The sequence below is a fragment of the Oryzias melastigma genome, linkage group LG24 (assembly GCF_002922805.2).
Source record: "Oryzias melastigma strain HK-1 linkage group LG24, ASM292280v2, whole genome shotgun sequence".
NCBI lineage: Eukaryota > Metazoa > Chordata > Actinopteri > Beloniformes > Adrianichthyidae > Oryzias > Oryzias melastigma.
Window position 1 is genome coordinate 3,568,476 of NC_050535.1, and position 14,246 is coordinate 3,582,721.

The 14,246-nt window shown below is 39.1% G+C and overlaps 1 protein-coding gene across 12 annotated transcripts in view; it reads left to right on the forward strand.

The window, feature by feature from the left end:
• Nucleotides 1–10,522, forward strand: part of nrxn3b (neurexin 3b) — a 352,928-nt gene extending 342,406 nt beyond the window's left edge. For 8 of the 12 annotated variants that reach the window (XM_024290417.2, XM_024290426.2, XM_024290421.2 and 5 more), the window contains 2 exons: nucleotides 5,054–5,068; nucleotides 7,927–10,522. In XM_024290417.2, the coding sequence (XP_024146185.1) occupies nucleotides 5,054–5,068; nucleotides 7,927–8,915 (1,004 nt within the window). In that variant the 3' untranslated portion in view covers nucleotides 8,916–10,522. Of the gene's footprint in view, nucleotides 1–4,552; nucleotides 5,732–7,926 lie in introns of those variants that run through there. The other 4 variants (XM_024290419.2, XM_024290424.2, XM_036210518.1 and 1 more) reach the window with 3 other exon arrangements.
• The last annotated feature ends 3,724 nt before the right edge of the window (nucleotides 10,523–14,246 follow it).

The window sequence follows — 14,246 nt, forward strand, 5'->3', positions numbered from 1 at the left end:
AAAAAATAGCTAATCTTTGAAAATAACTTTAAAAAACTGAGAAAAGCCTAAATTAGCCAAGATAGCTAGCATTTAGCTAAAATATTAGCTAAACTCCAAAAGGCTAAAAAACAAAAAAAAGCCTAAACTAGCCAAAACAGCTAACATGTAGTTGAAATATTAGCTAAACGCCAAAATAACCTAAAAATTCTTTGTAAATGCCAAAATAGGCGAAAAAGCTATAGAAGAATGCCAATTTTTAAAACTTTAAAACCGTAACTTTTTAAAATAAATATGAACAATAAAAAGACAGGAATATAGAATGAATCAACTGAAACCTTAAGTTACAATAATAAAATAACAACAATAAAAGAAAAAGTTCTGGAGGGCCGAATATAATTACCAGAGGGCCGGATCCGGCCCCCGGGCCTTGACTTTGACACATTTGCCCTAAACTGGAGTTTTGGAGACTGTTTCGATAAACTTCTCCACTCACGGATGACGTCAAAAGCTCATTGTTCACTTTTTAGAAATTAGTTTCCATGAGGGAACATTTTTGCAACCCTTGCAAGGCATATGCCCGGGCAAGATAGGATAATTTGGAGGGAAAAAGTACTTTTAAAGGTGAAAATCCCAGCACCCCCAATATAATCCCAAGCATGCATTTTGTAAGAGTGCCCACACTGAGAAATTGTGCCTACCTGGTAAGCAGTTCGTCACCTGTGGCAGGTAAAGGTGAATGTATCTGCTGCAGCAGGTCTCTGAGCACAATGCACAAACCACAATGGGATTCCAGGCCCCTAAACCACAGCCTCACCTCCAATTTGCAGCATCACAATCTCATTGACTCAGTTCATCCATGCCTGATGCGGGGGCTCCAGCACTCTGCTTTTATGGTATTGCGTTGTCAAATCCCTGACACACTGTCAGGACTCATCTCCATTCGGGAGCCTCAGCAAACGCTGGATGGGCACGGGGATGAGACCGGGGAGAGAGGGAGGGAAAGGAAAAAGTGCTTCTCGGAGATTTCTGCATCTGCTGAGGTGGTCGATCAGCCGTTTAGCAGTTACTACATTTACTTAAAGCCCTCCTCAAAAGGCCACACTGCCTCTACATGCTGGGATGAAAAGAGGAATGGCTTTGCAGACGGGATGCGGGGGCCACAAAGACCCACTTGTTTATCAGAGGACTGCGCTCGCTTTTGCTTAAAAAAAAAAAAAAAAAAACAGTCTAGCAGAGTGGAAAACGAGGCCCGGAGTAAAAATCCCCATCCATCTTGACAAGTTCAGAAAACAATTTGGTTGAGCAAACCCATTAGCAACCGGCGTGTTTGTCTGCTTCAGAATGCAGCGAGACGCTTGCAAAGCTTGTCTAACAGCTTACACAGGATTAAAGTGTTTACAGAAACACCAAGGTCCTTTGCTTTGACTTTACTAAGAGAGCCCAAACTGCAGCGCCTTCTCTCGCGCAAGTGTTTTGTTGATACAGCGCCGAGCGAACAGTTGCCCAAAGCTGTTTGCCAAGAAAAGAGTGAAAGGATGCAAACAAGGCGGAGGTTACAAAGGTAGATAAATAAGGCCTGATACAATCAGTTCCTGTGTGGCTCTGCGGGTTTATTAGAATATTAACAGAGCAGCAGAGAGGATGTCAGTAATGCGGTAAGGAACCGCTGTCATTCTCTGGAGCATGGCCGGGCAGTTAAATTCACATTTAGGATTGTCAGCGTCAGCAGTGTGCAGTCAGTACAGTGTGACAGATGCCAGATTTGCTCAGCAGTGCTGAACTCACGCATCCAGTTTACTAAACGAACGCCGCCCGCAGAGGAGGAACCCCAACCGCACTTCTGCATGTCCCTACGAGATCACCGGGTAAATGCTAGATAGGGATCCGATTTACGAACCAAGATGAACGATTTACAGATCAAACCAAGTTCAAAGGCTACCATGTGACAAGCGTTCAAGAATGTGTTCACACCGGACGAGCAAAACTTCATCGCTTTCATTTTTCCACCGTTTACTAACACGTCCACCCCCTACAGCTGGAGGAGATTTGGTGCAAACTGTCGAAGTGGCGTTGCAAATCTTGCTTTATTTCGAAATATAAAAGACTCAAGAGCGGGGTTAGGCACTGATTGGGTTTTATTCGGCTCTTTGGCTTCGGTTTCGGTTTCAGTACTTTAATAATTAAAAATAATGTCTACATCATCCCAAATCAACACATTTTCATTCCCAAGTCACATATGACCTCCACGTCAAAAATTGGCGTTTTGGTGCTGGGTGTTACCACTTAATCAGAGCTCCCCAACCTCTGAGCCGCAAACTGGCGGTCCTTCCCTCTTTCACCACAAACCGGCAGTTTGCTCAAACCTCTCATGCTCGCCTCGTCAGCGGCTTGAGCCCGCCCACTATCACAGGAAAGGGAAAGACACTGGATAGAACTTCAAAGTACTGAAGAGAGTAGAAGTGGTTGACATGTCCTAAGACAAATAGACCTTCAATGAAACTTTGCACCGAAATGAGACTCATTTGGAGCAGCTTGTTTCGGTTTCGCTTGAACCGAGTAAATTATAACGGTTCCTACTTGGAACCGACCTTCGGTGCCCAACCCTACTCAAGAGTAGGAATCCATCCATCCATCCATCCATCTTCTTCCGCTTCATCCGGACCGGGTCGTGGGGGCAGCAGTCTAAGCAAAGATGCCCAGACTTCCCTCTCCCCGGCCACTTCCTCCAGCTCTTCTGGGGAGACCCCGAGACGTTCCCAGGCCAGCCGAGCGACATAGTAAAAATTGATTAAAGTGTATGTTTTATAAATACTGAAGTTGGACTTAGTGGTTAATAAATAAAATAAAAAAAAAATAAAAAAACTAGACCAAATGGCTCTTTTGGGGTTAAAAGCTGCTATAAATAAAACTTTCCTGTAAACAAAACCTAAAAATCACTGTGGTTTTGGATCATTTAACAACATATCCTGAAAATGCTATTTATCCTTAAAATGTAGCCAATAGTAGATAGATAAAATGACACCTACATTAAAATGGAACATCTAAAAAAAAAAAGTCCTTTTGTTGGAAATTTGTATTTTTTTGTGAAAAAAACAAAATTCCTAAACTTTGAACATTTTACATTCTGGTACGGCTTCTCCAACATGCTAGCAGACGTTCAAATTATGTCACATGATTGATCACACTATTTTTTTACTTTTCTTAATAAAATGTTGATTATATTTTTTATTCAAATAATTAAAGCAAAATTATTGTTCTCAGAACTTATTTCGATGAACTGAAACGAAAACAGTAGCTTTCCTTTGAAAATGAGAACCTTCACCGACCTTTACTTTGAAAATCTATTTACTTCCTGTGGCAGTATAGTGCATTAGTTTACATACTTAAAACCTAACATTATTCTGTATTTTAATTTGATATTCACATTGTTAAGACTCTCAGACGTCGCGAATATTCAAATTTTAGGTATTCGCCGATATCCGCGAATTCAGATACCTGCACTAAATCCTCTCACCAGCCTGCGCCCTGTTGTGGAACTCCAGCTGTGAAACAAAGGCTGTTGGTTATACCACAAAGCATCTAAACATTCCACAGAAAAAAAGTAGCTCATTTATTGTTTCCCTACTTCACCTCATGATTAATTAGAAAACGTAGACACCAAAATGGCACTTAATGTTGGTTATTCATCACCCCACGGTGTACCTTCTCCTTTGTTTGGTGCTAATGAACAGTCTGCTTGAGACTACATCCCACAGCCCTTGGTGGCAGTGTCCTTTCCCTGACCATGAAGTCCCCCCCATCCGTCCCCCCTGGCTTGCTGTACTGTTCTTGTATCTTACTCTCCCTAAATGCAACTTACTAAAGCATGCATTAACCAGCCTCGAGCCAAAAACCCAACCGGAAAACGATGCCGGCCTTTTCCTCTCTTTCTCTGACGTACATCCAGACTGCACGCCCTGTCCCGTGGGTAAAATACTAACAAGAGAAAATGCATTAACTAATAATAAAGAGGTTATTATTAGTTACTTGAAGGTGGTGACACTTTACCTATAAACTGTCCCCCGTCTCCTTGTCTGCATCAGTGTGTGCTTTCTGGTTGTTCATCTTTGATAGTGTGAGAGATTTTTTCTTGCTTGCTGTTCTTTTATGTCCTTTTTTGTACATATATGTCAATAATGCATATATGTGAAGTTAAGTTTATTTTTCTGAAAATGTTGAGATTCTATCTTATGCAAAATTTGATCATGTTTTAATGATATTTTCCTCCTCGAAATTAAAATCTTCCCTTTTTTCTCTATGACATTCCTTGTTTTTGTAGGATTGGCTATGAAACTAATTTGCCTTTTCCTCATAGAGAAAAAACAGAACTTGTTTCAACACTGTTCTTCAGTACTTTTTTTTCCTCAAATAGCTGATTAAAAAAATTGGACTTAATCAAAGTAAAAGTCGTGCATGGCAAAGAAGTTGCAGCTTAGGGTTTGTAAAACTGTCAGTGTTCAGAGTGCTGTTCTCTTTTGTAGATGGGCATGTATATGCTCATTGTTTGTATATCCCCATCCCTTCCTTACAGCCAAAAGCTCTAATGCCGCCCGACCGCTTCGTGCCGCCTTTACATGGACATGGCAACTGATGTACACGTTCACCCCCATCTATGTCATTTCCTTCCTAGTATGTTCATAGGTCCAACCCTGTCTCACTCTCCCATTCTCCCCAACCCTTTATGTAGAGACTAAGATATGTACAGTCATGTTATTTGTTCACTTAAAAAAAACAAAAAAAAAAAATCAGCAATTCAGGCTGTTATCAAAGTTTTAGTTGAACAGTTTTTTTATACATCTATATATATATAAAAGAAAAAAAATCGAACAGAATGGTGCCGATTATGTTCATGTCATGATGTGTGGATGTATGTGTTGTTGCCTCCCTTTGCCATCCTGTCGAACAGAGAACTATAGAATACCGAATCAGAAACTGTTCAAAATAACTTGTCCGAAAGCATTCTTACACAACTTTCTTTTGTAAATTTTTTTTTCTTCCTGCCAAAATCATGCGGGCAATTTGTTGATGTAAGTTGACGAAACGGATGGTATGCTTTCCTCTCTTTGAAAACTGTTTTCTTGGGCCTCTTTTTGATTTTCCGAGCTGACTTTGTTTGTTTCTGTTTTTCTACTTAATACTAATCCTTTTTGACTGGATAGCTCTATCTGTGGCTTTACTTTGTGAATGTTTTACGACAATGTTTGCCCTAACTCTAAAGTCTTTTTTGCAATGCCTCAATTCTTATGATTTTTCTTGTTTCTTTTGTTACGTTTTCTTTTTGTTTGTTTTTTCTGTTATCTTGTTTTCTTTATTGCTTTATTGTTCCAAAAGGTTTGCATCTTTTTTAGTGCCCTGTTTGTGAGCCTTTGCAATGTACAAACAAGCCACTTTGGCAAGAGGATGAGCAGCTTCCAAAGGCATCTGAATGTTTCAGACTGCAGGTTTCGCCAACAAAAGCAAATGTTTTAAATGAAAGTAAAGAAAAAAACAAGTTTTCTTTTGGTACAAAATACTTTTGGGATTCTGTTGAAAGTCAGCAAACATTCAGGTGTCACAGAACTGCCTTTTAACTTTGTGCCACTGTGGTAACTGTAGGGTCAAAAGGCAAGAGGCTAGGGCAAATAGGGGAGCCCACAAATGGGGAAAAACTAAAGGGTATAAAAATACGGGGTAAGATAAATGTCAAAAAGCAACAACACTTAAAAAAAAAGAAAAGCAAATAAACATGACAACTTTTCTTTGATTTCTAATGTTAGATGTCAAAAATGCGTCACAGGTTCACAGGCATTTATATCGAGTCGCGAAACATCAATTCAACAAAGTGCGCACACGTACTGACTACAACTAGACTGTGTCCCAGTTCCCTCACAACATAGTGAGTAGTGCTGTCCAAATCTCCAAATCCAAAATCAAGTGCCCTAAAAATTTCTAAGAAATCTTTGCAAAAAAACAGTATGCAATGAAGTTCGCTAGATTTGAGTCTATAGACCATAATGCATTGCATTTTTTTTTTTTTGATAAACCATCAAAGTTTTCATCATCAGACGACAGTAGAGACATAAAAAGTTGTCATAAAATGCTTGTATTGATTAGGTTTTCATTAAATTGGTGACATTGTATTTGCCATTAAAAAAAAAATAGTGAGTTTGGTGTCCGAATTGCTTTCAAAATCTAGGGGACTAGATACTCCCGCACTACTTAGTTTTTCAGTAGTTAGGAAGTAGGGAGAGAATTTGGACATAGCCATAGAGGTAGAATGTCATGAGAAAAAAAGACACCTCCACAAAAGAAAACAATCAGGCACTGAGGAACATTTTATGTTCCTATTTTTTTAACATTACTTTATCAATGTTACATAAACACATTGAGATCCAGATTTAGGCTATGTTCAAATTCCTTCACTACTCACTATAGAGCGCCTTCACCATTTTCTAGTGCTGTCTGAATCTATAATTCCAAAATCGAGTCCACTAGAAATTTCCCAAAAGTCTTTGTGAAAAACTAGCATGCATCGATGCTCACTACATTAGCTAATATAGAACAATTTTTATGAAAAAAAAAAACATGTTTAAAAATATTTTTCTAATAAACCAACCACATTTTCATCATTATTACATAGTGGAATCATAAATAAATGTCGTGAAATGTTTATATTGGTTGGATTTTCACTTTGTGAAATCTGTGACATCATAGCCACCATTTAGAAAAATAAAGCAAAAGTAGTGTCCACTGGTGTCCGAATTGCTTATAAAAACCAGGGCGCTAGATAGTTGCACACTACATAGTATTTTAGTAGTTAGGGATTAGGGTGAGAATTTCGACTTACCAGAATTTTTTTTTTTTTTTAACGGTCGGTACGACGTCACAGATTTCACAAAGTGAAAATCTTTGTGAAATAGATTTACAGGTGCGTTGTTTACTTGATCAGCCATTGTTGCCCGGCAACAACGTAATTCGCCAGAGATTGCTGTTACTGTTATGTTTTTTTTTTTTTTTTTTTCCAAGAGATTTATGGGATTGATAACATCTTAAAAAGTTCACATTTCATTTTAGCTTAATTAATACGCCTCAATGTTGTATTGATGCTTCGGGTCTCGTCTTCAGACAAATCATATTCAAAACAGACATGATAAACATAAAACTAAATGTTGTATTCATATTCTTTTGTAACTTTAAGTCTTTTTGTCAAATATCTTACCCAGCAGAAAAATTGTGTTTTTAGGAGTCTCTGAAAACAACGTCCTGTCTGATACGTGTAACAATGCGGCAGCTTGTTGACTAGTGTAGATTAGCCGTGTTAAAAGTTAAAAAGCTCTGCAATCCCTCACAAATATTTTATCAGTTCAGCCGTTCAGGTCCACAAACTTACACTTGAATTGTAAATGTTAAAAGCCTCTGCTGCTTGTTCCGCAGAGCGCATCTTCAAGCATTTTTTTTTAGAACAACATAAAACGAACTTGTCCTTAAGACGAATGAGACACAGCTTTAAAAGCCTGAATGTGGCGTGGGGATTCAAGCAGAATCACTGGATGAAACTAAATATGGACCGTCAAAAACGAGGAATAAAAATGCAGTGAAATAAAAACAATGTGCGGCGCCGTAGCGAGACTTGTATAGGTCATGGGGAAGTTAGGTTTGAAAGTGGCTCACCCTGTGCATCCCTCAAAGCCTTTTGATGCAAAGTTTACTTTACTTTGGCTGTTGGTTTCTTTCAGTTTTGGTCTTGTTTGGTTCTGAGTTCCTTGTTATTGCACTGGTATAGTACTTTTTTTCATTTTAAATCTTGATTTCATTTCTTTCCTTTGTTGGGCTTTGCTCTTTTTTCTGGTTTTGTTGGTGTTTGGATGCTTATTGCTAAACTTTGCCTTTCCTGCTCCTGACTTTCGTTTCTGTCTCTCTTTCCAGGAGGGGAACTAGTCATCCCCGTGCTAGTCGAGGACCCCATAGACATCCCTTCTGTCTCCACCCGTTCACCCTTCATCCCCCTCCCCCCAACCCTCCGCCCTGTCCTCACCATTATTGAGACCACCAAAGAATCCTTGGCCATGGCCACTGAGGCGGGGGTACCTTGCTTGTCGGACCGAGGCAGCGATGATTGTGATGGTGGTGATGGTGGTGATGATGGTGATGATGGTGATGATGATGATGGCATGGTGATTTCGGGGTTTGGCTCTGGCGAAGCTTTCGACTCTAGCCTGCCCCCGACTGACGATGAAGATTTTTACACCACCTTCTCCCTGGTAACAGATAAAATCTTGACCACATCGGCCTATGAAGGCGGCTACAAAGCTCTCGCACCCAAGTGGGAGGCCAAGGACTTGAGGCCTAGCAAAGCCTCAGAGTCAGGTAGGACTACACCCACCTTGGCTCAGCCCAACATCCGAGGTACGCCCCCAGCGGCAGTCCCATCAGACACGCCACCCAAGCTGCCCGCAGGGAAAATGAATAACCGCGAGGTAAAGCCCCCACAGCCAGACATGGTCCTGGTGCCCTTGCCCACGTCCTTTGATATGGACGGCACCAAGCCCCGGGGCCCCTTCATCACCTCGCCTATGCTGCGTACCGTGCCTGCTCCCTTGCCCACCGTGCCTGGCGTGGTGCGGCGAGTGCCCTCGGGGGCCTCGGAGGTGATCCGGGAGTCCAGCAGCACCACGGGCATGGTGGTAGGCATCGTCTCAGCTGCCGCCCTTTGCATTCTCATTCTCCTCTATGCCATGTACAAGTACAGGAACAGGGATGAGGGTTCCTATCAGGTGGACGAAACGCGCAATTACATCAGCAACTCGGCGCAAACCAATGGCGCTGTGGTGAAAGATAAAGCGCCCAGCAGCAACGCCAAAGGCAATGCCAGTAGCAAGAGACCGAAAGACAAGGACAAGGAATATTATGTATAGAAATTCAAACCATTTCCCAACATGTTGAAACAAACTGTTTGAAACAAGGCTACGGACATCCTGACAGTACCATATTGGCAACTGTGATTTCAAACTAAATCTCTTGAGAACTTAAGAGTCTCATAAACACTTAGGAAAGAACTTTGGCTAATGGGAGCTCACTTATCAAGAGACGATGCAGGAGGACTTCACGGTGGACGTTTTTAAGGAATCCCTGCTGGAGATGTGGATAACATCACCGACACCCACATGACCCCCGAGTGACAGGGAAGCGGTGTGCGATCCTTGGAGTTCTAATGACTTTGTCCATTGTAACCCTGTAAAATATGATCACTGTCATTTCGGCCATTCTGAGCATGCATGTGAGGTGTATGTGACGTGTTGCTGGCATCTGTGTAAGTGAGGGACCTCAAGAAACTATGATTGTTGGGGGAAGTCGGACGTGGAAACACGATCAAACGGTTTCATGAAATGTAGCTAATGGACGCGACCCGAGGTAACGTAACTTAGCAAAGTTGACTAAAATCTGTCTTTTTTTAATTTTTAGAACTTGTTTTTTTTATTCATGGGATTATTATTTATACTTTTTGAAAGTCGATGGCTTGTCACAGTTGGAAGTGCTCAGTGGCTGCTCAGAAGGGTGTGATTCTGTCGCAAACTGTTTCCCGATTTTCGGGAATTCTTTGCACCAAATTTTTTTTTTTTGTTCAATGTGGAAAACCGTCTGAACAAAAATGTCTGAAAAGCACATTTTTTTAAATTATTTAAACTGAATTCAAGGTTCTAGACTTCCCTTTGTCATGTTAAGTTCCATTGTCTCCACTTTATGTCCTGGGGCAAAGTTGATCATCAAAAAAATTTACTGCAGAGTGAACAAGAGTGAATTTTCTTACAAACGGTCATAAACGATATGTTTACAAATTTTATTACATTTAGCTGTTGTGCTTTGCAGGTCAATATTGTACAGAAAATTCAAGTTTCGGTTGAGTTTTTTGTCTTCATTTAGGTTCCTCTGCTGTAGCAACATGACAACAACATGTTTTGTCCTTTTTCCCTGGAAAAAAAAAGAAAAATGAAAGGATGTGCACACTGACGTTTGTTTAGACAGGAAGTAATTGTTAGGTTAGACGTCCAGGGGTCTTTCTCTTTAGTCGATACTTGACCATCTAAAGCTGTCAAAGAGAAATCTCTTCCTCCGGATCTTGTTCAAGGGACTTTTCCAAAAATAAGTTTCATCATGTTATTTATTTTTTTATTGGAAAAAAAACAAGAATAAAGACAGATTATGGTGGAATAAGGGTTTGTGTTAGCCCCTTACTGGCTTACAGATGGGCTCTTTTTTGTGTTTATGTATTTCTTTTTTTACCATGTCTTGTCTGCTTAACTAGTTTTCTCACTTTTTCAGTTAATATATGTTCTTTTTGTTATTAATTGCTAATAATATTTTGTTCTCACTTTCATGCAAAGTCCGTCTGTGTGTGCATTCTCTTTGATTTTATTTTTTCTTCGTGTGTCTTGGTGCTTCTTCTTTTTCAGCCGATTCATTATTGTTTAATCTTTCGTTGACTTCGAGCATTTCCCAGAAATAAAATGTTGTTCCCAAAATGCTTCTGGTGTCATTCACTCTCCTGTGTTCAGCCGAAGACTGCCAAAGGATGGATCGGAACCCTGCCAGGAACCACTCAAAAATGTTTCCCAATTTTTCTTCGTTGCACTAATTTTCTTTTGTACAAGTGAGGGTAGTCTCATTTCTGTTCAAATGAAGTGTGGAGATCAGCATCATCATTCATCACCAGATGATTATGATTCATACAATTGTTATCGATGCAACAAGAGACGAGGGGAGAAATGGTTATTAGTGTTAAGAGGATTCAAAGGCCATTCAGAACAGCTAAAAACTGCTGAATTTGAGCTGCTGTACCTGAATTCTTTGCCTCCATCCATATTTCTTGTGAATGGATTTTTGTCGAGCTGCTCATTAAGAGTCCATTGATGTGGGTTATAAGGCCATAAGTGTGTGTGGGCATATCTAGTTCCCCACAACGACTATGAGTTCATTCGTTCAGCTGAGATTTGTTTACCAACCTTTCAATCGTCTGATCCAGAGTTCGAATCCCGGACAAGCCCCCAAGTTGTCTTGACCAGCTAAAAAAAGAAGGAAGTTAGAACACTTTTAAAGTAAACCTTTTTCTTTAAGCTTAATATAAATGTTAGGTCATTAAAAATGCAATTTTAAGGACCCTTTTTTAAAAAATAAGCTTCAACGTATAGCTTCCTATATAATATACACAGTAATGAAAGCATTAAGGTCACAAAGTCTAAAGTGTTCATTTAAAACCAGCAAAGAGTGTGTATATTTTTTTATCGGCAGTCTGTTTTTTTTGTTTTTTTTTTAAGTCAGCAAATAATTACAACTAATAAAAAAATCCTACTTCCTTTAGAGCGCTGATAATCTTACAATATTATCACCAGCGTCTTCTTTACACTCGGAACGCTTGTCAAATACAGTAAAAACAAACATTGGTGATACGGTGGCTGGGATGTTCAAATATTTTAAATAAATAAATAAATGTTGACTACTTGGGCATTAAGAGTCAAAAATCTAAACTGCAGTTTAGTTTAAAATGTATGGATTAAAACTCACTAAGATGCACAACAGTTGTAGCTGCTGGGATTTTTTTATGGGCAAAATTTAAGTGAGGAGATTGGAAGAATTTTATAATCAAGCGGATGTGTAGTGGCTTATATTTGTCATTTTTTGTTGTTGTCATGTGTCATATTACCAAAAATTCATAGTATGTGCAATAATCTACTGTTACAAATCAAAGAGCATTTTTGTTTTATTTGTTTGTGTCTAAGGGTATAATCCAGAGTTAAAATCCCGGACAAGCCCCCAAGTTGTCTTGACCCACTCAAACAAGAGGGAGGCTTCACGAAAGTTTATTTTAAGACAAATATTTAAACCGACTAATTTTGAAAAAAGATAAAAGGGGTTAGTAGAAAGCAGCGTTTATACCTTCTGTGGGACTGACCAGAGGGTGGAGACTCCAGCTCAACCAGGACCCGCAAACAAGAGAGGAAAACACACAGAGGCCTGACTGCAGAAAACTACAGGCTAATTCTGGCTTTTCATCAGTGTATGTGGGTGTGGCTGAACCGATTCTTCAGGGGAATGATGATACGCTTAAACTGTCAAAAACATCTCATTCCTTCAGAATTCTTAAATTAAATTAATTTTTCACCTGCCAGTAAAACATTACCCAAAATCTCCCTTTTAGTTTTGAATCACCAAGATTCTTATATTACGCTTAGATGTCCCCCTAACAAGCAGTAATCTTCCTGCATACAGGAAATCTGCTTACAGGCATCAAATTAAAAAAAAAACAGTTCTTGTTAAAGCATTTAATTCTAACTTTATTTGACTAAAGACGAAAAAAGAGATGAAAAAAAAGTAAATATGACGAATGAAGGCAAAACTAATAATTCCATAAATTGCACTGTACTAACTTTAAGTGTAATTAATTTCTTAAAATGTAGTTTAAAAGAAATTGTAAGTGAATTACGCAAATAGTAATTGGATTACTTCAACTGGAATTTGATAACTAATCACATTACTGTTACCAGCTAGATTACATGGTCTTTAATTAGATCACACCGGCTGCATTTTAATTTGTTTAACTTTTATATTCTACGCATGGAAAGAAAGTGGAGCCTGATGATCCTTCATTGCCAGCATTTTTGCAGACTGTATAAATATAATCAGTTTGACCAAATCAAAACCTTTAACAGGCGGTGCAGTGGTGTAGTGGTTTGCAGTCACAGTGAGGATTCCCTAGTTTGAATCCAGATTTTGTGTTTGGAGTTTTCATGTTGTCCTCGGAGCTAAAACATGCTTCTCTGGTTCATTGTGACGGATTGTTCCTCAGGTATGAGTCTGTATGGGTGTACTCCAGCTTGGCCTGACAGTAGTAGGGATAGGCTCCAGCAACCCCATGAGACTCTTTAGAAAGTGGATGAATGGAAGACTTTTATCGGCTTTCACAAACTTTGTCATGTTGAGGTTGTGAGATTTTTGTGAGCAAATTTAAATCAAATATCTTATACTCACAGATGGAAATTACATTTTCTCTGACCTTTTTATGAAAATGTTCTTTTTTGTGCAACATATTTATAATGTGCAAGAACCTGTATGTCTATTTTTGTTTGCTCCATTTCATAAATGTTGCGTAGAGTTTCATTACTGTTTGTTTATTTCACTTAAGGTAAATATTTGTGAACATTTTATTTTTACTCGAGTAGAAATTTTTTCAAACTGAGTATAATTTTTGCCTTTATGGTTTGAGCATTACAAAAGAGAGACGAGATTTCACAATTTTTCTATAAAAACTCAACATTTACCAAACAGTTTAAACTAAATGAAGAGATGACGATCCTATATTTCATTATCAACATTTTTGAATGTCTAATGCACAAAGTTATGGAAACATTTTGGCTCCAATGTAATTGTCTCCTAGAGTACAACGGTCCATATGTTCTGACCATAGACGTATATTATTGGACAAAACAAGATGTTGATGTCATCCTTACCTTCTGCCCTCATGAAACCAGGCCAAAGCCGTCACGGTGTCTTCCTGATCATCTGCGGCCATTTTGAAACCCGTCTTCTGTGATTGGTCCGCGTTGGTCTGAGCCACGCTTTTAGAAGAACTTTTGTCGCCAATCATCAGTGAGCTTGTTCAAAGTTCACACCCCTTCCACTGGAAGCAGCTCGGGAAGAGCTGTCAATCAAATGTTGGAGGCGGAGCCAGCTGGCAACACAGGCCTTTACTGAGGCATCTGATTGGTCAGTTTATAACTTGAAAAACTTGGGATGTAGAAAAATATCTTTTAAAAAAAAGTAGGATTGGAAGGTTGTTAAAAAGAAGAGTTCAGAATAAGAACTGTTTTCTAAAAATTAAAATGACTAAAAAATAACTTTATTTCTCAATAGAAGTCCAAACAAGAACAACCTCCAAGAACTTCCTGTTATACCAGAGAGGAGGGGTTGATATGTCCAGTGATGGATTATACAGTCAAAGGGTCTTACAAACAGAATCGTGTCAAAAAACATAACTGAGAAACTTTACAAACTTGGCTTAGTTTGCTGCAGCAAATATGCTGTGACCACCGGTGTATGGAGCAATTTTAGGGCCATAAATATTTGAAACCCAAATAAAACATTTGAAAAAAAAATTGGGGGTTTGGGTAGGCCTGGGCGATATGGGAATTTTCATATTGCGATATCACTTTTTTCATTTTGTGCGATAACGATATTAAAAACGATATTAATCA